Source organism: Polypterus senegalus, chromosome 9 (assembly GCF_016835505.1).
Source record: "Polypterus senegalus isolate Bchr_013 chromosome 9, ASM1683550v1, whole genome shotgun sequence".
In the NCBI taxonomy this organism is placed as follows: Eukaryota; Metazoa; Chordata; class Cladistia; order Polypteriformes; family Polypteridae; genus Polypterus; species Polypterus senegalus.
Window position 1 is genome coordinate 96,633,644 of NC_053162.1, and position 22,387 is coordinate 96,656,030.

The window sequence follows — 22,387 nt, forward strand, 5'->3', positions numbered from 1 at the left end:
CGTGTTTGGTTTACCGGATATACAATTTAAAGAGATTGTTATTTTCATGGGATTTTTTACATATGCATTATTTTCACTTTTACTTTAAAAACGTTTGTAAAAACAATACTTACGTATACTCGTATTGCGGTTTAGGGGTGCGGCTGAATGCACTCTAAGGAGATGCCATCGGATCATCTGCTGTCTTTCTGCTGCTGGAGAGCTGCCTGTTCTGCTTGTCGCATGTCGTTGTTTTAAGAGCTGGGAGCACATGATGGGTGTCTGCCAAAAGCAGTCCAACAACTGCTAGGTTAGATGTCTGTGGACTTGTTTTAAATGATGGCTCACTGCCTTGTCTCGTGTGACGTTGTAAAAACAATATATGTGCTTTATTTCCAACCCCGGGCATGGTTAAATCTCTTTCTCGCAGGACATATAATGCTGCTCACGTTGTGAAGGGGGGGTAGCTGCTGTCGCACTGCCCGTCAATCATTTTAAAGCCTGTACAGCAGCTGTCCTTTTTGCCACTATGTGTCTCTGCTGCTCGCATTGTGCGATTCGGGTGGCTGAACGCACGCAAGAAGTGGTCGGATCATCTGCTGCGAGCTGCATGTTTTGCTTGTCGCTTGTCATTGTTTTAAGAGCTTGGAGAAAGTTAAAGTGTCTCTCGTGGGACTTCAAATTGTCTTCTGAGAAGATCACGTCTCATTTCTCTAGTCTGCCTCCCCAAGATTTCTTTTTTTATAATAAATAAAAATATAAAATGAATGCCATTAGAGTGAGTAAATTATTTTGTTTTAATCATTAGTTGTTAATATTTTAAAACTGGGGGCTTCACCCTCTGCTCGCCAACCCCACCCCAACATCGCTACGTGCTGTTGAGAAGAGGGGGGGCTGAACGCACCCCAAGGAGACGGGGCCGCTCCTCCGAAACCCATCTTAAATGGTGATACAATGGGAAGCAAATTATAGTTGTTTTTTTTTTTTTACCTCCTCTTTGCTCGATTAGCTGCTTGCTTGCTGCTGTTGCTGTTCTGAGTGATCTGCATTTCGCTCGCCTACAAATCCAAGCAGCCAGCGCTACGTGCAGTTGTGAAAAGAAGGGCTGAACGCACACAAAGGAGATGTGGTTGCTCCTCCAAAATCCCTCTTTAACGGTGATACAATGGGAAACAAATAACAGGTTTTTTTTACCTCCTCTTTGCTTGATCAGTTGCTAGATTGCTGCTGCTATGCCGCTCCTCCGAAACCCGTCTTAAATGGTGATACAATGGGAAGCAAATTACAGTTGGTTTTTTTTAGCTAGATTGCTGCTGCTATGCCATGTGATCTGCATTTTGTGTGGTGCTTCGAACATTTAAAAACCTGTACAGCAGCTGTGCTCTTCTCCCCCAGACATCCTACAACACTATTTAATCTCCTTTCGCTGTTCCGTTATTTCACCAAGTAATATTTTCCGTTTGTTTGCGCTGTGATCTTTACTCTCATTTTTTTGAGACGTTCGAATTTTCCTACTTCCTTTATCTCTAACCTGCTCTGCATGTGTATCACAGAACTTGCTTCCAAAGGCTGCAAGGATGTCGTGACTTGACCCTATCACGGGACGTGAAAGTGTCTCTCTGTCTCTTTTCAAAAGATCACATCTTGTCGCAAAAAAAAGTCTTGTCTCATTGCAAGTTTTTTTTTTTTTTATAATAGAGAGATATTCTCTATATTTTAAGATCAATGTGCATTCCCCTTTATTATAACATGTCTTGTAAATTCAGGAAATAATGTAGCTTTATATTTGATTTACAAATCAGAATTGCTTAATGTTGATATTCATGACTGGTCGTTAGACAATCTTACGGTAACAGACCACAAAATAAAAATGAATGTAATCATTCATTTACAATTTGCATATACTCTTGCAGGGTCATGAGGTGACAGAATATACTGTATACTATGAGCAAGGACACCAAACCTTGAATAGTTTATTTGTTTTTGCTGGGCACACTTAAAATGGGCATAGTTAGATTTGCAACTAACCTGACTTTCTCACTTTGGGGCTCTGCAGTACCAAGAAAAAACCTCATAAGCATCGATCCCTCTAACTATGAGGTGGTAGAATGAAAGTATTACTCCCATACATTACACATGTATACTTGTATTTTACAACCCCAAATCAGAAAAAGTTGGGACAGTATGGAAAATGCAAGTAAAAAACAAACAAACAAAAAAAAAAAAACAGTAATTCTAAAATTTACTTTAACCTTTATTTCATTGCAGACAGTATGAATTAAAGATTTTATCTTTTGTCTAGTCAACTTCATTGGTTAATATACTGTACATCCATTCCTGCATTAGCTTAATATCTTCTATTACTGTAAAGTATATACTGTTTTTGTGTTTATGCAATCAAACAAGTACAGTATAATTAAATATTTTTGTATGTCTATGTATGTTGCTTCTAAAAAGTCTAATATAAAATGATAATAATAAAATATTTTCAGACATTGCAAAATGAGAAAATTACTAAAGCTTTTTCTTAAATTACAATAATATCACCAGCAATTAGATATCTATGGTTAGAATAAGGTGCTTTTCAGGCCTCTCAGTAGTAAATAAAAACAGAAAATGCTCCGTTACAAATTTTTGCTCATTAAATGGAACATGAAACTTTACATCTGTATTGCATTAACAATGTGATAAAAGATTAATCAATGCAACAAAACAAAATCTTAAGTTTTTAAACTGGTGGACTGCTAAAATGATAGTGTTAAATGCTGTAAATTCTTTGAATGATATAGTTAAAACTCAAAATACCAATGCAACATTCTCATAAGAGAAAATGAAAAAATACTTTTAATACAATAAATTGATAATTACAGCATTTTAAATTTTATTAAAATATTTTATAATACATTTTGTTGTAAATAATAAATTAAAAATTAGCCAAGGCATAAGTATATATCATACTTTCTACTGTTTATGCATCTACAATGTCAAATATACAAGGCTCTTGTTTCACAGTTCTTACAATTGTAGCCTCAGTTCAAAATCTCTACAGTTTTCACAATGAATGAACTTGTCATTAAATCTGTTTTTCGTCAACTACAGAATTGTTAAATAAGTTGGTAAATTGTTCCTGCATGCCATGTGTGATTGGACATAAATGTGTTTGAAATGAACACAGTGTCAAAAAGAAACCTGGAAATTGCCATTTATCTATCTTCTAAACATGTTTTTTATATCCAACGGTCCTGAGGAACTCAAAAACACATTACAACATTTAAACTGTGGTAGTCAATAACTGCAGATTGAATTTTGAGCTATGCTGTTAAAACTAGTCACTTTAGGGGCTTAGCTCACACTTCAATCAAGTATAATATGATTGTTCTGTCAAAACTACTATGAGTTTACCTAATTTTCTGCTAAAATGTCTGGAACTTGTTTACACCGCTCTCTAGTCAGTTTGAAAGAAGGCCACAGATATAATAATTTTTTTAAGTTGCTTTTCAGGGAAGGTGCAAAATGAATTACCACCAATGACATATTACATGATTTAAATTGATCTTTGTTCATATAAGTTCCTGAAACTGTCAAACATGTTTACATAATATATTTTAATAATTACTAATCGATAAATTATAGCAAACACTACACTCTTTCAGTGCATTAGTGCTGTACCCATTGATGTGGAGAACACTGGAAGGACACAACTACCACACTTTGGTCTAAAAGTAGATACTCTTAACATCACTTTTTAGCACAACCAAGCAATACTTCTTAGCTAAATGATGTAAAGAAACACTTGGAGACTGCATAAATTTCTACTTGTTTTATCAAATCTGTCTGCTAATACACAGTAAATAGGGCTTTGGGACAGTAATAGCCACAAAAATCGAATTCATCAAAGACAACGATAATTTTTTAAAATTATTTACCTTTGCAAGAAAAGTTTGTGAACTACCTGGATTTCGTCACATGAATTACTCATAAAAATGTGGTCTGATCCTCAAAAACATGTCACAATAATAGACTAACACAATCTGCTTTAACTAGTAAAACACAATCAATTGTATTTCTTCTCAATAATGAATACATTGTTTAAACCTTCATAATCCAGGCTGGAAAGTGTACTTGGGTCCTTAAATTTAGTTAACTGTTAAAACCTCATTAAGTAGCAATAACCTCTGCTGCTAAGGGTAATTGACTTCATACAGTATTTGAGGTAAAAACTATGTAAACAGTTACCTTTAAGAGCTCTAATTTCTGTTATCAGGCCACCACCTAACAGGAATTTCATAAGCACACTTGCATTTTCAAACACTTTCAAACTTTAGTCAGTCTACTTTAAGGATTCTCTAATTCCTCGTATGTTGGCACACATAGTAGTTAAAAGTCCTCCAAATCACAACTGCTCAAAGGTGATCTCCAGCACACAACACACCATGCAGACTCTACCAATAAATCAATCATCTTTGGTAGGAAAGCATTTTAAAGCTAGACAATGGGTTTGGTGAATGGGCATCAATATTAAAATGAATACTGAAGAATCTTGTAGGTGAAATTCAACTGATAGTTCATACTCTGAAAATGGCCTTAGGGGCTTGACGGCATTTGTCTGACGAGCATGTTCATAGCAAATTCTGAACCTTGCCTGATCTCAAGTATAAGAACCATGACTATGCAGCATTTTCAAGCTGGAAACAACAGTTACATTGTATTTTTAAACAGGAAGCTAAAGCTTTTAATTAGCAGCTCAACCACTGCAGAATTAATTCCAATTACAAGTTTTGTTTCTCTGTTGCCAGATTATCTGAAACCGAGGCTAAACTTACTAAACCTGAAGTCTCCCTCTTCACTTTACATTGTGGCAGTAATTTACTTTGCTGTTATTATTATTACATTTGTTTTCCCACATTCTCATGGTTGCTGTCATTTTGGTTTTACAATATTACATGTGACTAGGTAAGATGTGTACTGTGTGGCAACTGACATCATGGTGGTATGCTGTTATACTTGAACAGCTGTCAATTATATGATAATAATTATAGTTTATGGATTTCTTTAACAGTAACCATTAATAAGTAAAACTTTACATTGAGTAATGAGTTTCCAACTCTAGGACTACTGAATCACAACATGTCAATCTTGAATATACAACTAAGAGAAAGACTAAGAAATTCTACAGTTGATTTTTAAAATGAAATCTACCACTTGCTTCTTAGAGTGATTTTGTAACAGAAACTCTACTGTAGATACACATCCCACACTGAACCTAATGAATATACCATAAATGAAGTGCATCTTCCCTTGTTGCTTCAAGGTGGCCAATGTTAGATGCTATTAAAGAAATCAGATTTAGATCTGAATTATTACAGATTATAAATCAGTTTCAAACCCAGCAATTATTTTTAAAGTCTTATTATAAAAAAAAAACCCTGTTGCCACACAACTCTAGTCTTGTCTTATATAAACAACCTTTAGGAGATGTTTTAGTATAGCATTTACAGAAGAAACACTAAGTCATGTTGTAAATTATATTCTAATATACTGAAACACAGAAAATGACACAGCTCTTCATCCTTTTGACTGAAGGACAGAATTTTATTATACAGGTTTGAGAATTTAGTTGGACTTTCAGGCACTGTTTTACTTCATACTGATAAAAGTTTTCAAAATATGCAGTAATTTCATAAGACTACTCACTAATTTCTCTCTGTAGTAGTAGGTATATTACACTGTTCACTACTGGGATCAAAGCTTAATTTTCCTCTTTATACTGTATGTCACCATTAGGATAAATTATTTTGAAACATATTATTGATTTGATATCTCATGTCAATAACACTCTACCATATATATCAAAATAATATATTGTTTATTAACTATTTTAATATGGTGACAAGTAGAAATTATTCGTCTGAAAGAAACAGTTCTTTCAGTTAAAAGCAAGATAATACAAATAACTTTTAATTCAAATTCCTTGAACTGGATGAATTCATATGAAATTTTGCTCTTTCCTTTGACTTTAGGAAACTTTGTTACATTTCCATAGTAAGACAACCTTTCTACAACTTAGCAATGTAGTACTGCAAAATTGTTACTACTTTTAATACAAGTAGGATATAGAAAAGATTTGTCAGGCTGTTAAAATCACTCTATTAGTACTATTTAGATAATTCAAAATACTGTTTCAACAATCAAATAATTCTAAGATCCAAACATTTCTTTACAGGTAGGTTCAGAACTGATTCTAATGTCTCCAATAGAGAGTTACAAATGGCTTTGTGACCTTCTAATCTTACAGGACTTACTTCAGTCTGATATTTTGTCTTCACTGTTCTTTCTGACCCTAACCCTTAGCTTAATATATCTACATTTTTTTTTCCAATGTAATACTATTTGGGTCTTTAACAACCTAATTCATATATATATAAAAAAAAAAACAATAGAAATCTTTATTTTTGTATGTGGATATACCATGGTATTTTAATCTTGAAAGCAATTTTTTATGTATTATTTGTGTATAGTGCTGTGTGCTAATAAATGGGAAATACATACTGTAGGTATATATTTTCATACAGAACAAGAAAAAAAATCCATGAAACTGTATTGTAAATGTGGGCAATGCTTGAGTCTGTCTTATGTAAAGTGTACTACAGTAAAAACAAATTGAAATGAGTACAAAGACAAGTTAATATGTGCAGTTTAAACGGTAGCTCCAGGGACACAATAATAAGGTTTCGAATGCGTTTATCAACAGTGTTTGAACTCTTCGTAGCTAAGCCACATATTGTGCAATTTCCCCCATTATGTTTATCTGTAGCACTTTTATATACCATATGTAAATGCGCAATCTTCTATGTCCGTATTTCACATACAGCACTACTGGATATGGGGCAGCTTGCTGTAATTTACCTCTTGACCAGGTGAAGAGTTAACATGTCTTCAAAATAAGTGTTAAAACCTGATAGGCAGCTGCCTCAGTATTTAATACTAAATGACCTATTTTTTCAAAGGCAGCAGTCACTGAGGTGATAAAAGTATAGAAATCTGAACACAGGACAGCATCATCAAAGGCCAACAATGAATGTAAGTCAACCATGAGTGACTCAGAACACTTACAGTGTGCAAGGTTGTTAAAAGATATAAAAAGAACTGCTGAGGCGTTGCCACACTGAATTGCTAAAGGCTGATGGGAGCCCTGTGGCTTCATAGCTGGTATTCAATAGACTTTTTCTGAGCCACCCTCACAAACACAATTTGTCATATTCATTTCTGAAGTGTATTTTTTTTTTGGTAGATGTGAAGTTACTATCTGTTTGGGAAAAAAAAACAGCCATTGTACCACATACATGAAATAAATTCACAGAAACAGTAATTCAGTTAATATGGAAATATTCAAAAGTTTCACCAATGTGCCTAATGGACCTGGCAGTATTACCTAAAGCTTGCTGTTCTTTTGAAATTGTGAAACCAAATTCAAAACCTGTTCAGAAACTTCAATAACTTTTGTCCTGAGATATTTTGTGCTATTTGCACCTATATCTTGAAGAAAATAGCGATAATTCACCATCATCCCACAAGAAGATGATATACCACGAGGACTCATATCTGCTTTCCAGTTTAACCTCCACATAGTAGCTCCATTTTGCAGGTGAAAATTTGCTACCTGATTTAAAGCATAGCTACGATGTTTCTCCCCATAGAGGTACCAGCTGCACAATCGCATGAGTATCGGTTTAAGGATATCCATGAGCTGTTCAGAGCGCACCCATTCGTTCGTGCTGAGCAGTTTGCGAAGTCTTTCAGGAGCAGGACTCCCAACAAGTCTTTCAATCTCTTGCCACTCGGTGTCCATCAGTATCTTACTGCGTCTTCCATCATTCCTTTGTTGATTCAAAAGACCAAGCAGCCACACTGTAAAGCCAGGTATAGGAGACAAGCTTGAAAATTGATCCAAGGAAGGAAATTCACTCTGGAAAATACCAATAAGGAACAAATTAATATCTTAAAATTGATATATTACTATATACAGTTTAGAATAAATGTGAAACTGCAGTTGAGTCACAAAATACAGTTAGGTTATTAACAAATTGCAAGATTAATTTTTTCATCTTATCTTTGAAGCCAATTATTTAATTTACATGGACACCATGGAAGGTGGGTTCTATTACAATTGTAATATTTGCAAGGGAGGAATCAGTCTAAAAAAACAATCCTGATAATTTTTTATTTATTTCATCATTAACACTGCCACTTCCAAGATAAAAGTATTTTCATCTTTTTGTTCTTTACCAAGGTTACTTTAGCTTTGTGTTTAGGATCATTGTCCTGTGAAAGAGGAACGTTGGTTCAAGTTTCAGTTTCTTTGGGTTGACTGAAACATGTTCTTTTGTAGTATTTATTTGTACTGTATTTTCCATCCACATTTTATTCTATCTTACACAGAAGTTCAGTGCCTGTTGTTGAAAAGCAGCCTGTCACGCATGGCCGTCGGAGGACTCCTCTAAGGGCCGTGGAAAGGTAAGAAATAACGAGAGGCTACCGCTGACTTTGTCCTATTGTACTTCTTTCCTCACAGCTCCAAGAAGCTGCCTGGTAAGGGCACTTAACCTTGCCCCTTGTTATATAGTTGCACTATAAAAGAAGCACCGACTAAGAGAAAGGTGTCTTTTGCTGGAAGACCAGAACAAGCCACATGGTGGAGCACATGACTCTCAGAAGTCCTTTAGAAGGCGGAATCCCTGATCGGGGATAGCGCATTGGCGCTTTTTTCGTTTATTCTTTATTTTGTTTGTTTCATCTTGTGAAAATTAAAAGGGATGACCCAGCTGGCGTCCCAAAATTTCGACTGTTTCCAGCCTGTCCTTCCACTGCCCGAACACAAGCCCTACAGTGTAATTACTTTTTTTTTTCCTTCAAAGTGTGAGTAGTGTTACATTTGCCCCACACATATCTCTTTGACATATGGCTAAAATGCTCTATCTTGACCTCACTTGATTACAACACCTTTTCACATATTGCAAATAGGCCACTTTCAAACGAACTCCAAATGCTCTTTCACATGATTACGTTTGAGTAATGGTTTCTTTTGAGTCACCCTCTCATACAGACCAGCTCTTGACATGGTTGACTGGTGCACCTTAACTTCAGTCTCAGCAAACAACCTCTGTAGCTCTTTCAAAGTTATAGCTCACAAGCCTCCTTTTTTGTTTGCAAACAGAGTGTTGAAGGGTTAATCTTTTGTAGGCAGAATCATGGTGGTTTGACGTGGCTTCCAATTCTTGATAACAGAACCAACAATGTCCAATGAGATATCAGATATTTGTTTTTTTCACCTATTTCCTAAATTAAGCATTTGAATTATTTTAACCATAATTCCTTTGCTCTGTGCTTTAGTATTCCTTTTTACACCCATCCATTGGCTTCATAACCTGAAACGTTATCGCTTAATTGTGGGGGTTTATTCAGATGGGTATTTTAATCATTCACTGGTGGAAGCAAACTGGAAGACAGAAGACCCCCGTGACCCTGTAGTTAGGATATAGCGGGTTGGATAATGGTTTATAAACACACACACCTATACATGCACAATGTAAATGGACACGAAGGAACATTAACCTAAAGTCCTTTATTAATTATCCCCTATTTCTGCAGTGCTTTCAATATCATTCAGCCATCTCTGTTAAAGGGTGACCTCAGGTAGATACAGGTAGATAAGCCTATGATGTCTTCCATAATGCAATTATCTGTTGGGCAGACCACAGTTTGTGAGGCGCAAGAACTGCTTCTAGAATATAGATGTGAAGAACACTGGAGCACCACAGGGAACAGTCCTGTCTCCTTTTCTTTTCATATCTCTATATCTCAGCCTCTAGTTATAACATCAGGCCATGTATTGATAAGAGGGATACGACAGAGTATAGGAGTCGGTTGCAGAACTTTTGTTTTTTGGTGCAAAAAGAATTGTCTGCATCTTAACATCAGCAAAACCAAGGAACTTATTTTCTGACTTTCACCGTACCAAACAGCCTCTACAGCAGTGATCCCCAACCTTTTTGACAACAAGGACCGCTTTTATAAAAGCACATTTTTCCAGGGATTGGTGGCGGTGGAGGAGGGTTTGTAGGGCAGTTTTATGCACAATATACATTATATTGCTATTATTATTAAGTTATAATATCGTAATAGAAATTATACAACTTAACATAATGCAGAATCAGTGGGAGCCCTGAGCTTGTTGTCCTGCAACCAAACGATCCCATCTGGGGAAGATGGAACATAGTGACAAGCGAAGTGTGTTGCTTATGTTCAGTCTACTCTGTAATCTCGTTTTTGGTTTCTGTCACTGCAGAAAATGCTGCCTCACAAAGATAGGATGATGGAAATGGAAGCAGACTTTTCAGTGCTTTTGTGGCAACCTCAGGATATTCAACCTTGACTTTAATCCAAAACGTATGGAAATTTAAGGTTGCCACAAACATACTTTTAAGGCCACCATTATTTGCAACCTCAAGCAGTTGATCCTCTTCAACCACAGACAAAGTTGATTCACCTGGCTTATTCGCAAATGGGTCACGGATCCATTCCTTCCCATTTCTTGGGTCTTTTGTAGTTGGATAATAATGCTCAAACTCTATTAAAAGCTGAGACAGGTGATTATACACCAGCTGATAGAAAGAAGGCCCTGGCTTGGTATCTTTAACAACCTCTGCTAACTCTTGAAACATATCAAAAATCCCAATGTTCACGCGTCTGCCCCATAAATCAAGTTTGGCTTTGAATGCAGCCACTTTATCTGTCAACTTGAACACAGTGGTCATTCTTCCCTGAAGTGACAGTTTAAGTTCGTTGAGCAGGCTGAATATGTCACACAAGTAGGCAAGTTTTGTGACCCATTCTGCATCACTAAAATGTGCTGCTAGTGGCGAGTGCTTTTTTGATAGAAACCTCTGGAGCGGCTCTAGTACCTCAAAAACTCTCTTCAGTGATCTACCATTGGAAAGCCATTTCACTTCAGTGCATAAGAGAAGACGTGTGTGCTCTGTTTAGGGAATGTACTTTAATGTGGTTGATCATTTTAATCACATCCTGCAAAACATTGTTAAGTTCAGGTGACATTTTTCAGCTAGCCAGCATTTCTCTATGGATGACACAACGTGTAGACTCACATTCAGAAGCAGCCTCCTTGACTCGAGTAGTAAAACCAGAAAGCCGTCCAGTCATGACAGCCACTCCATCTGTGCATATACCAACACAAAGTGACCAATTCATTTTTCCTGACATGAATACAGACTTGAATAGCTCTGCAGCTGTGGTGTTGGTTGGCAACAAAAGTACACATAACATATCCTCATGCACATCCTCCTGAAAAATATATCGCACAGAAACAAGCATTGTTACCTTGTTATCAACATCAGTAGACTCATCAACCTGGATTGCGTACTACGGTGACTCATTAATCCTCTCTAACAATTGTGCCTCAATATCCTCTGCTATTTCATCAATTTGTCTGGTTACAGTGCTAGCTGAAAGAGAAACACCGGCCACCTACTAAGCTGCAGCCTCTACTAAAGGATCACGGCAAATGTCCTTAGCAGCAGGCAGGATCAACTCTTCACCAAATGTAAAAGGGCTTCTTAGCTTTGACAATGCGGTCAACCACTAAGAATGATGCTTTCAGTGCAGGCATATTTACTGAAGTGGTGGCCATTAAAAATTGCTTCTGCTCTTCCAATTCACGTTTTTTTTCTTTTGAAAAACTCCAAAGTCTTGTCTTTTAATGCAGGGTGCTTGGTCTACATATGGCGTAGCAGTTTTGAGGGTTTCATGGCTTCGTTGGATAGTCACTCACCACATATTATACAAAACGGGCATGGAGAATGTGAATAACCTGTTGCAATGAACCTGTAATTTAAATAGGACTCTTTGTATTTTCTTTTAAATGCAGCTCTCTTTTTGTGTTCAGTCTTAGAGTCTTCAGCTGTCTCGTCATCATTGGGTCTTACCCCCTTTTGAAAGAAGCTTTTCAGTGATGTTTGTTTTTTACTCATTTTTGCCAAGGTGCATAAATGTGTTTAAAATTGTCACTGCTAAAACTCTGCTCCTGAGCCTTTAATTACTCCCCCTCACAGCTCCACACATGCTGGCTGCTGCCTTCAAGATGGTAGCTGCATCTGTTAACTGCTGTCTCTCCTGCTGTCACCACCAACCAGGTACCCCCTCTCCCTACCTCTGGGCATCTTCTGCCCCTGCCCCACGTGCTACTGCTCCACTGCCACCTCAGATTTTCCTCCTCAGGCTCCTCCAGCCTGGCTGGATGCTGAGTGCAGTTGGTAAAGGTGGGGTGCCCAATAATGCCTGTATGCCTTTAGTGCAAATACAAGTACAATTCCATTACAACGAACTGCCAGGGACATAAAAAATATTTTGTTGTAATTAAAAATTTTTTGTAATGAGATTCTGTATTTATTGCTATAGTGCTTCCTTTGCATCTTCTCCTGTCTACAAGTTATGCTGATGAGAATTTTTCTCAACATTTCCTTGCGATAATACACTTTCAGGGTGCGAATGATGCCCAAACCCAATGGCTGAAGCACTGCTGTGCAATTGGCTGGGAGAAACTCAACACGAACATTATCTAAATGCGGAAGCATGCTGTGGGCAGCACAGTTATCAATCAGAAGCCAAATCATCCTTTTCTTCTTCTTCATATTGTGAGGTTTCTGAACTCTTTTGGGATCCCCACCACCCAACGGGAATGTCATGCTGAAGTGTGTCCTGAAGCGCGATTGCCGTGTCTGTGTAAGATTGTTTGTCCGTTGCCGGGGCAGGGCAACAGCAAGCTCACTGCGCTACAGTGAAGCGCCACAGAAGCAAATCGTAAAAGATCAGGGTCGCGCTGTAAGCCCCTGTCTTACACCCCAAAACACGAGGCTGAGTACTTTAGCAAAACCAGCTTTTATTCAGCTTGAAACAGGAACAGCACGGTTATTTATTGTAGCATGATCTGCCACTCTCCTATACACAGACACAGCAGTCAGGAAGGGTTGTGGCTAGGTTAGTGACCAAATAATCCTGTCCCCTGCATTTACAATATTCCTTGCATCAGAAACATTTTCTGTTTGTTTTGGTGAAGAGCTGCAGCAGAGCTGTGAGCCTGTTGTTGCCCCGGCAATGGATAAACAGTCTTTCACAGACGAGGTGATTGCACTTCAGGACGCTCTTCGGCGTGTTGTCCAGTTGGGGGAGGTCCCAGGAGAGTTTAGAAACCTCACATTTTCTTGAATGAGTACTATATTAATAGGAATGTTTCTTCAATGAGCATCACTGAACCACATAAAAATGGCTTTTTCGGCATCTTCAAATGCAGAAGTTCACATACATTTGCAACCAAAGATTTTTCTTCTTTTTTTGTTCGACCTTTCAAGAAAGTTGACAGTGTCGATGGCAAAATTACGAATTCACTGGCAACTTCTTTTTGCCGCAATTGAGAGCTGAAAAATTTTTAACTTTTTTTCTCTAATATGAACTGTTACAGTTTTTTCGTGTCTGCCATTTCTATAGGAGGGTGACAATGAGTTAAAAGTCCAATGGATGTTTTTCAAATGTTGACGAGCGAAAACCACAGGAAAAAAAAAACAGTATGAGGAAAGTTTGAAGAAAGAATTTTTATTTTTTTTACAATGTTTCTGTTAGTGGATCATTGTGCACAACTGAGCCATGACAACAGAACTAACTGCTCTGCGGCTGATTCATTCAGGCATTTCAAGGTCACTTTGTTGTAATGGAAGTATCTGCTGAATGTACTTCATAGTAACAAGATTTCTATAGATTTGTGTCATATGGGGAAACTGTCGGGACCATAAAAATACTTTGTTGTAATGAAAATTTCACTGTAACGGAATTTTACCTGTAGTATGTGCTCGTATCTCTCCTCAGCTCAGTATCTCTCCTCTCTCTATGCCGCTGCAAAGCCCTGCTCACCTAGCATTCTGAAAAGTGTCCTCAGTGAAGGGGGGGCCATTTTGCATTTTGCCTTCTCTGAGTGAGTCTCCATTGCCAGCAGTTCTGCTCTACTGCTCTACAGTATGTCTGGTCTCTATTCAGAAAGTGATTGTAGAAGTGGTGCACACTTATAATTGCTTGGAGTTCCACATCAATGATGGTTTGGACTAGTCTTGGAACACAAAGGAACTATATAAGAAAGGGCAAAGCAGGCTCTTGTTTCTTAGCAGAATGCATTCCTTAATTGTGGGTAATGACATCCTTCACATCTTCTACAACTCTGTAATGGCCAGTGCGATTTTGTACTCTGTACTGTGCTGAGTCAGTACTTTAAGCCAACAAATTATTCAGCAAAAGCATTTCAAGAAAAACCACTGGGACTCCTTAATACCAACAGAATATGCTGCCATAATGCCTCATTTTGACTGTAACTGATAAAAAAGTAAATGGAAAAAAAAAACCTATGATTTCTTTTTTAGTAATTGTGGTTTGTGTTCAGACCATAGTGTGTGTATGGGTGTATGTACACTTATTTATTTATAATGCAAAATTTCCCTTGGTGACAAAGAAAGATCTATATGTGTGATCAAATTTTTATTGATAAAATGAAAAGGAATACAGTAAATGAAAACCGACAATAATAACTGAAATTTTAGCTTTGTAAGAACCAAAACAAACAAAACCCCCACCCACCACCATTGCTAATTATACAGAAACAAAGTAAGGAGTAAATTGGTAAAATGACACAATATACACTCACCACATAGATGCACAAAGTAAGCAAAATAAATAAAAAAAAATGAGGAAAGTCAGTTGTGGATACTACAACCAGAAGAGTTGTTGATCTGAAATCAGGAAAGTTCAAGAAGGATCCGATTGTAAAATGAAGACTTCCAAATTGAAGGACAGACAAGGGCTGGGGATTTCCACCAAGGGGCTACAAGTAACTCAGCTGCAACGTGTGAAGTAATTAAAAGCCTCCACTGGGAGGGAGAAAGGCAGAGTGAGGAAAGAGAAGAAAGGCCTAGGAGGAGAAGAATTTGAGGGGACAAAGGAATGGGGAGAGAAAGAATCATGGAGAGGGATTTAGCTACATACCACTACAGAGCCGCAGCTGGATGACATAACCAGAAAATGTAGAGGAAGGTGCCAAGGAGTTTAACAGGACAATGATGACATTGGGGATCTAATTCTAGTCCCATTAGATAATGTCTCCAGGGGTAGGGTATGAAAAAAAATGAATTGTATGTGCTGGTGAAAGGGTTTTTAGAGCAATTTTTGATATTTAGAAAGACTAGGGGGCTTGCCCCTGCTAGCTTCGCTTGCCCACCCCCTCCCCTCCCTCACGATACTTGCCAGCCACTTGAGATGCACTCGCACCTGCCTCCTGCTAATCCTGAGCAAGCTCTGCACTGGTGGTGCCCTGATCCCTGAGCCATGAATAAAGAATAGTAGCAAAACATCCTCCGAGAGCAACTTCTCCCAACCATCCAAGAACAGGTTGGTCATAAGCGGTGTCAGTAGTGACCAAAAGAACGAGATTGCAAATACAAGCGGCTGAAATTAGTTTCCTTGGCAGGGTGTCAGGGCTTTCCCTTAAAGATAGCGTGAGAAGCTCGGTCATCCGGGAGGAGCTCAGAGTAGAGCCACTGCTCCACTGCATCGAGAGGAGTCAGATGAGGTGGCTCGGGCATCTGATCAGGATGCCTCCCTGGTGAGGTGTTCTGGGCACGTCTAACTGGGAGGAAGCCTCAGGGAAGACCAGGACACACTGGAGGGACTATGTTTCTCAGCCGGCCTGGGATCGCCTCAGGATTCCCCAGGAAGAGCTAGTAGAAGTGGCCAGGAAGAGAAAAGTCTGGGTATCTCTGCTCTAGCTGCAGCTCCCGCGGCCCGATCTTGGAAAAGTGAAAGAGGATGGATGGATGGATTTATTTCCTATTGCTCCTTCATTTTCTTTTTGAAGTTATTTTTTGTTTTCTCATTCTATCCAACTCATAGTGTTCCAACTACAGTGCTTTAAAATCAGTTTCAAAACTACAAATCCCCATGGTTCTTTCTTTTAGGCTCTCTAACTTAGGTTCAAAAACTCAATGGTTCTCAATAGGTTATTAGGCTAGGTACAATACCTCAGTGGATAAGGAGTGTTCACATCTTCTGAGAACAGGCCTGAGCCAGAGCAAGGACATGAAATATCTGTTTTAGTAAAAGACTGCCTGAGTACGGAATTGTTAGGGTACAGTAAATGAAAAAGATGGATGGCCTGTTGTACGGTTAAGTTAGTGAATTGAAAAATGGAGTTTTCTTCATTTCAGATAAAGTACAGTGCTGACATAATGCTGATTTGACTGATATGCAATGTGAAGTGCACAATAAGCAGATAACAAAAATGGTTGTTGCATTAAAAGCTACTATCAATGTCTGTTTATATCATTCCTTTAATACAGAACTCCAGCAAACCAAGTGATGTTTGAAGCATATTTAAGACTTAATGAATACAAAGGGAAAGGTTCGTCAGACTGGTAAACTGCACAAAGCAAAGACTACTCAGATTTCATGCAAATTAAATAATAATTATTTATAATCAGTAAGTATATCCAGTACAGCAAAAGTTAATTGCTAAATAATGGACTGTACAAGATGAGACTCATGAGTCCAAAGCATCAGTAATTTCCTTTCAGTTAACGCTTCTAGGATTATTTTATCTTAAAAACAAAATAATTAAAAATAGATAGCATAGTGTTCCTTTGGAAAACACTACTGTTAAGGAGAGCAATGTTTAGTAAAACCTGCATTCTTCTGCTTTCTTAATCTCCTATAAAATTCATTGACTTCATTTACTTCTAAATATTTATTTTCCTTAAACATGTGATGTTAGTCTAACAAAGATTTTTTTTATGTGCAAATTGAGGTAGTGTACAAATAGTTACAAGAAAAATTAAAATGCATCAGTAGCACTGAAATAAATGAATATGTAACCGAAAAAAAAGATCTAATCAAGTACTTAATATTTAGGCAATAAGAAAACCTTCCTATTCTAAGTTATGTTGCATCTTAGTTTAATGGACAAACAGTTGTTTTTGGGTTCTTATGAAGCAGTAGTAGGTACTTGAAAGGCAAACCCACATGTTATGCTCTATGCAATACAATGACAATTCACATTACAATTATTTGTTAATTCATTGGCAAATTAAAGGTAATTTTAGAAATAATGCTGTAAAGTACAAATGCTATTTCATTTAAGCACCGAATACCAGCAAGACAAAAGTGACATGTATCTATTAATCTTCACAGAATTTTTAATGCAGTGACCATAATATCAAAAGTGCTTATATTACTTTTTTAATGTAGGATAAAATTCTTGTTTGTCTACAAATCATCATTTCTAGCTAGTTCTACAGCATAAAGATATATGTTGGATAAATGGAGAAAGAACAGATCTTTCATGAGGGACACCTTTATTTCAGCAGTAAGAATTTACAGACTCAGGAATATTAATATTTATGAAAAACAATACTGTGCACTGTTAATAATTGCATATTAAATTGGGGGAAAACAAAACAAATAGGTAATTATGTATTTCAGGGAAACTATACATCCATCCTTTATTCATTTTCTAACTCTGCATTTTTCAGCATTAGGTGCAAAGCAGTCTCACAGTGTTAGATATATATCTATAGTTAATTCTTGTTATCCATGGTGGGTTATGTTCCTGAAAAACCCTGTCAATATGGATACCACAGAAACTGTAACATTGATCCTATGGGAAAAATTGCTTGTGGAAATGGGGGAGGACCGGTGGTGGGAGATGGGGTCAGCTGGACGTGCCATCTCTCCGCTCTCACCACTTGAAGTTCAGTAATGATCCTTCCACAGGTTTACCTACGGAAATCGTGCTATGACTTTTATCTCCTCTACAGTCAAGTGAGGCCATGAGTGTCTACAATGGGGCTGATCCAAGGACTTCACTAAACCATCCAATCGGTAGTGGTGATAGGCGGTGTGTACAAATGGCAGGGAAACTTCATCAGTGTGAGCTAATGACCTGGTAAATTGATTTTATTTTTTTTTTTAGTTTTATTGATTTTATTGTAATCACACTACATTCCATACAAATAAGTCAAATTTTACAAAAATTGGATTGAAAACAAATCAACCCCCACCCCTGAGAAAGAGAGCATGGCCAGCAGAGTAAAACTTAAAGCTAGTAAAAATAAGTAAATTGATTAATTAATTAGTAAATAAAGATAAATGGAGAAGAAAAGGAAATGGGGAGAGAATCTGCTTCCTCAGTGCTTTAAATGCTTATTCTAAATTGTAACTAATTAGATACTGCCCGGTTTTGAAAAAGTTCTGCACAGATCCTCTAAGTGAGAGTTTCAAATAGTATAAAACATCAGTTACCCACTGACTTAAAAAAGGAGAGTTAGGATTCTTTCAGTTGAGCAAGATAAGTCTACGTGCCAATAGTGCAGTAAAGGCAATCACAGTTTGTTTGTCCATCTCCACTTTAAGCCCATCTGGAAGAACAGCAAACACAGCTGTTAATGGGTTAGGAGGGATTGTGACTCCAAGGCTGTCTGAAAGACTTTTAAAGATTTTGGTCCAGAATGATGTTAATTTGGTGCAGGCCCAAAACATGTGACCCAGTGAGGCTGGAACTTGATTGCAGCGTTTGCAGGTTAGATCTTGCCCTGGAAACATTTTTGACAATTTTAAGCTAGACAGATGTGCTCGATATATAATTTTGAGTTGAATAATTGTATGCTTTGCACATATGGAGTGCGAGTGAATTTTCTGCATTGCTACTTTCCACTCCTTTTCTGATATGTTGAGTGAGAGATCCTTTTCCCACTGTACTCTTGGATCTTTGAAAAGGAGGGACTATAAAATGGTTTTACATTGCAGAAATGCTGTCTAAGACCTCGAAACTGAGCAATATTTTTTCCAGCATAGAGGGAGTTGGTAGGTGAGGAAAATCAGGTAGGTTCTGTTTAACAAAGTTTCTAATTTGAAGGTAGTGAAAGAAATGTGTTGCTGAAAAGTTAAATATGGAAAGTAATTGTTCATAGGATGCAAAGATGTTGTCTATGTACAGATCTCTAAGTGATTTAATCCCAAATGTTTTCCACATATTAAATACTGCATATGTTTGAGAGGGTGGAAAAAGGTGGTTCTCCTGCAGAGGTGCCACAGATAAAAGCTTCTCTATCTTAAAATGCTTCCTACATTGGTCCCATATTCTGAGTAAGTGCAGCATAATTGGGTTGTTAGTATATTGGCGATAACTTGCATTTATTGGGGAACACAGCAAGGAATATAAAGAAGTACTGCAGGATTTTATTTCTATTGCGTACCAAGCCAATGTATTCATCCATTTGTGTCCATGTACAGGTTTTTATAGTTTGTTTGTTTGCTGCCCAGTAATAAAATTGAAAGTTAGATAGAGCCATGCCACCTTCTGCCTTAGGTCTTTGTAGCGTCATGTTATGGGTACATGGATGTTTTCAATTCCAAATAAATGAGGTTATGGTCGAATCTAGTTTCTTAAAAAACAATTTACTGATGTATATTGCAATGTTTTGAAATAAAATGAGAAGCATAGGAATTCCTCATTTGTGGGGAACATTTGCAAGCCCTGTTCCCCATTATTAGTGGTGCCTGGTCGACACACGTTGTCCCATTCAGTCTAGTGCACATGCAGTCCAGGACATCTAAAGGCATGACATACCCATTATTCATCAATCTCACATTTCATAGCTGTATAATAAGCCTTTTGGATTTTTTTTCTGCTTACAGCAAATAGGCAGCATCACACAAAGGGTAAGCAAAATGGGTCAGACTTTTATAATCATGGATGAGTGAACCCATGGGAACAGAGTCCATGGATAGTGAGGATTTACTGTATATTATACATTTTAACACAACTGTGAATGAATTTCACTTAAAACTTAGTTGGAACAATTAGATGATTCATTTGAATGTGACATTTCTAAACAAATCCACCTTCTTATAAATATGAGGCTTACTGTAGGAGCAGTGCTTTAAAAAACAAATAGGAATGATGTCTTGTCAACATAGTCCAACCAAACAAAAGCCTGTGGTTATGACAGATAAATATTCTATGGCTAAGAAGTCTCATAAAACAGCCCAGTTAAAAATATAAATATTTGCTGTGTATGGTGAAAACACATTACATATGTTATAAGTTAACATAATTGTTGGAAGGGAAAATTATTCTGTAAAACTGATTACAATCTGGAATTCAAAGACATCACATGACTACTGATAGTGAATGGATGTATTTGCTACCAAATGTATGTGGTCTCTGTTGCTTACAGTTGCAACAATACAGTATAGTCAGTGTAAATATGAGATTAAAGATTTTGACAGTAACACTGCAAACGAAATAATGTGCCATGACAACAAGTTTAAAGGAGGTTGTTAAACAAGGTGTTGCTGCTGATAGCGAAGATCCACAGGAAAGGCAGAATTCTGTAGTCAATAAACCCAAAAGAGTAAAAATGCCTAATGACTCTGACACCAGCAGAACCATGGACCACGAATGAAGCTGCACAGCATCCATGTTCCATCCAAACTTGTCATACCATGCCAAACCTTCCAAGCCAGAATATACACAGACCACAGTAATGAATCAAACATCATACTTACGTTCATTTTGAAACATTACTGCTAATACTGCAAATGTTTATAACTGTTACTACCCATCATGATTTTGATTCACTTGTGTTTTTGATATTGCCTGAATGTTTACAGTGAAAGGACTTGAAGAAATCTAGGGTTGGCTCTTAAAAAGAAACCATGTGGACATAGCCTTTTCAGTGAAATACTTTGGTACTATCTACTACCAAGATTTTACTAAGTTTTCTACAGGCGTGAATTCTCATCCTCAGAATCATGTTTGGCACAACTAGGTACAAAGCAGCAATTCAGGCTTAATGACAGAATATGGATAAATCATTTTCAATAACAAATAAACTGGTTTATGTTGACTTCCTTCTCTTTGCCCAGCCAAGTATGAATCTAAGAACTGACTCCCACCTTAATGCGAGTATTAAAATTGTAGCCCAAATTCAGATAAATGATTGGGTCTCTTGTATTTGTGGGATGGATGGTGCAAATGAAGGAATGTTAAAGATTAGAAACATGCTGTCCTTTCAAATGTAAAATTCTATTTTTCTTTTTCTATAGAATATCTTTCAAATTATGCTAACCGTGTAAAAGGGCAATGGAAAAGACTGAAGTGTTACTACTTCAATCCGGTGTAGGAGAATGTGACTGGTGTTGGACTAGGTTTTGCTTTGCACCTATTGTTGCTTTCCAAACAAAACATATTAAATATTATTTAATTATCTTCCAATCTCTAACCAAACCATGTTAAATCAATTAAATATCAAAGCAATGAATTAAATTCTTTCATTATAAAACTACAAGGTGGTGCAGTGGTTGGCAGTTGCCTCAGGGTTTCAGCATCCTTGGTTCAAATCCCACATCTAGTCTGACCATGTGGGCGCCAGCTCACCTCAGGGCACAGGCACGCACACACACACACACACACACACACACACACACACACACACACACACACACACACACTAGGGATAATTTTAGGATCGCCAATGCACTAAACTTGCATGTCTTTGGACTATGGGAGGAAACCGGAGCACCTGGAGGAAACCCACGCAGACATGGGGAGAACTCAAATACTGTAAATTGTGTTTAAGTTATTTAGCAATTCTAAGGTGGGCCCGGTGTGAGTGCAGACATGAGATGGACCTATGCCCTACTGTTGGCTGGCTTCTGCCGTGAGATTAATACTGCTGTAACAGACTCAGGTTCCCATCACACTGAACTAGATTAAGCAGATTCAATGATGGAGGGGCTATATAAAAATGGCATCAGAATTAAAACCATATTCATTAGTTTTCCACCTCCAGAAAAAAAACATTATTTAAGCTTTACCTCCTCTTTAACTTTGCAGGGTGCTCTTATTCTTAAACCCACTCCATGCCTCTTTTGGAATGTTTATTGACTGTGCAGCCCCTACCATTAGGGAGCATTTTGTAATTTATAAACAAGAAATGTGTGGATACCAGCAATCTTTTAGGGCTCCTTTTAAAAATCCTGGCTGGTGACCATTCTAAGGCTACTGCACTAGTTAATACTTGTTGATCTATAAATACAGCTGAAAACAGCTGCAGAATAGAGATGAATCAGAATACTGCTTTGTAAAACTGTGTTTAATGATTCCCGTAAAAGCCCTAATTGAACAAGAATCAAATGAACACAATAAAGAATGTAACAAAAAATGTACGCACTTAGTGACTACAACAACAGATACTCTTGAGAAAACTGTTATAAACAGAGTTAATGACACCTGACCCAGTGA

The 22,387-nt window shown here is 37.4% G+C and overlaps 1 protein-coding gene across 1 annotated transcript in view; it reads right to left on the bottom strand.

The window, feature by feature from the left end:
• Positions 1 to 2,240: 2,240 nt before the first annotated feature.
• Positions 2,241 to 22,387, bottom strand: part of mlycd (malonyl-CoA decarboxylase) — a 172,544-nt gene continuing 152,397 nt past the window's right edge. Inside the window, exon 5 of the mRNA XM_039763498.1 lies at positions 2,241 to 7,945. Coding sequence (XP_039619432.1) covers positions 7,412 to 7,945 — 534 coding nt within the window. The 3' untranslated portion in view covers positions 2,241 to 7,411. The remainder of the gene's footprint in view (positions 7,946 to 22,387) is intronic.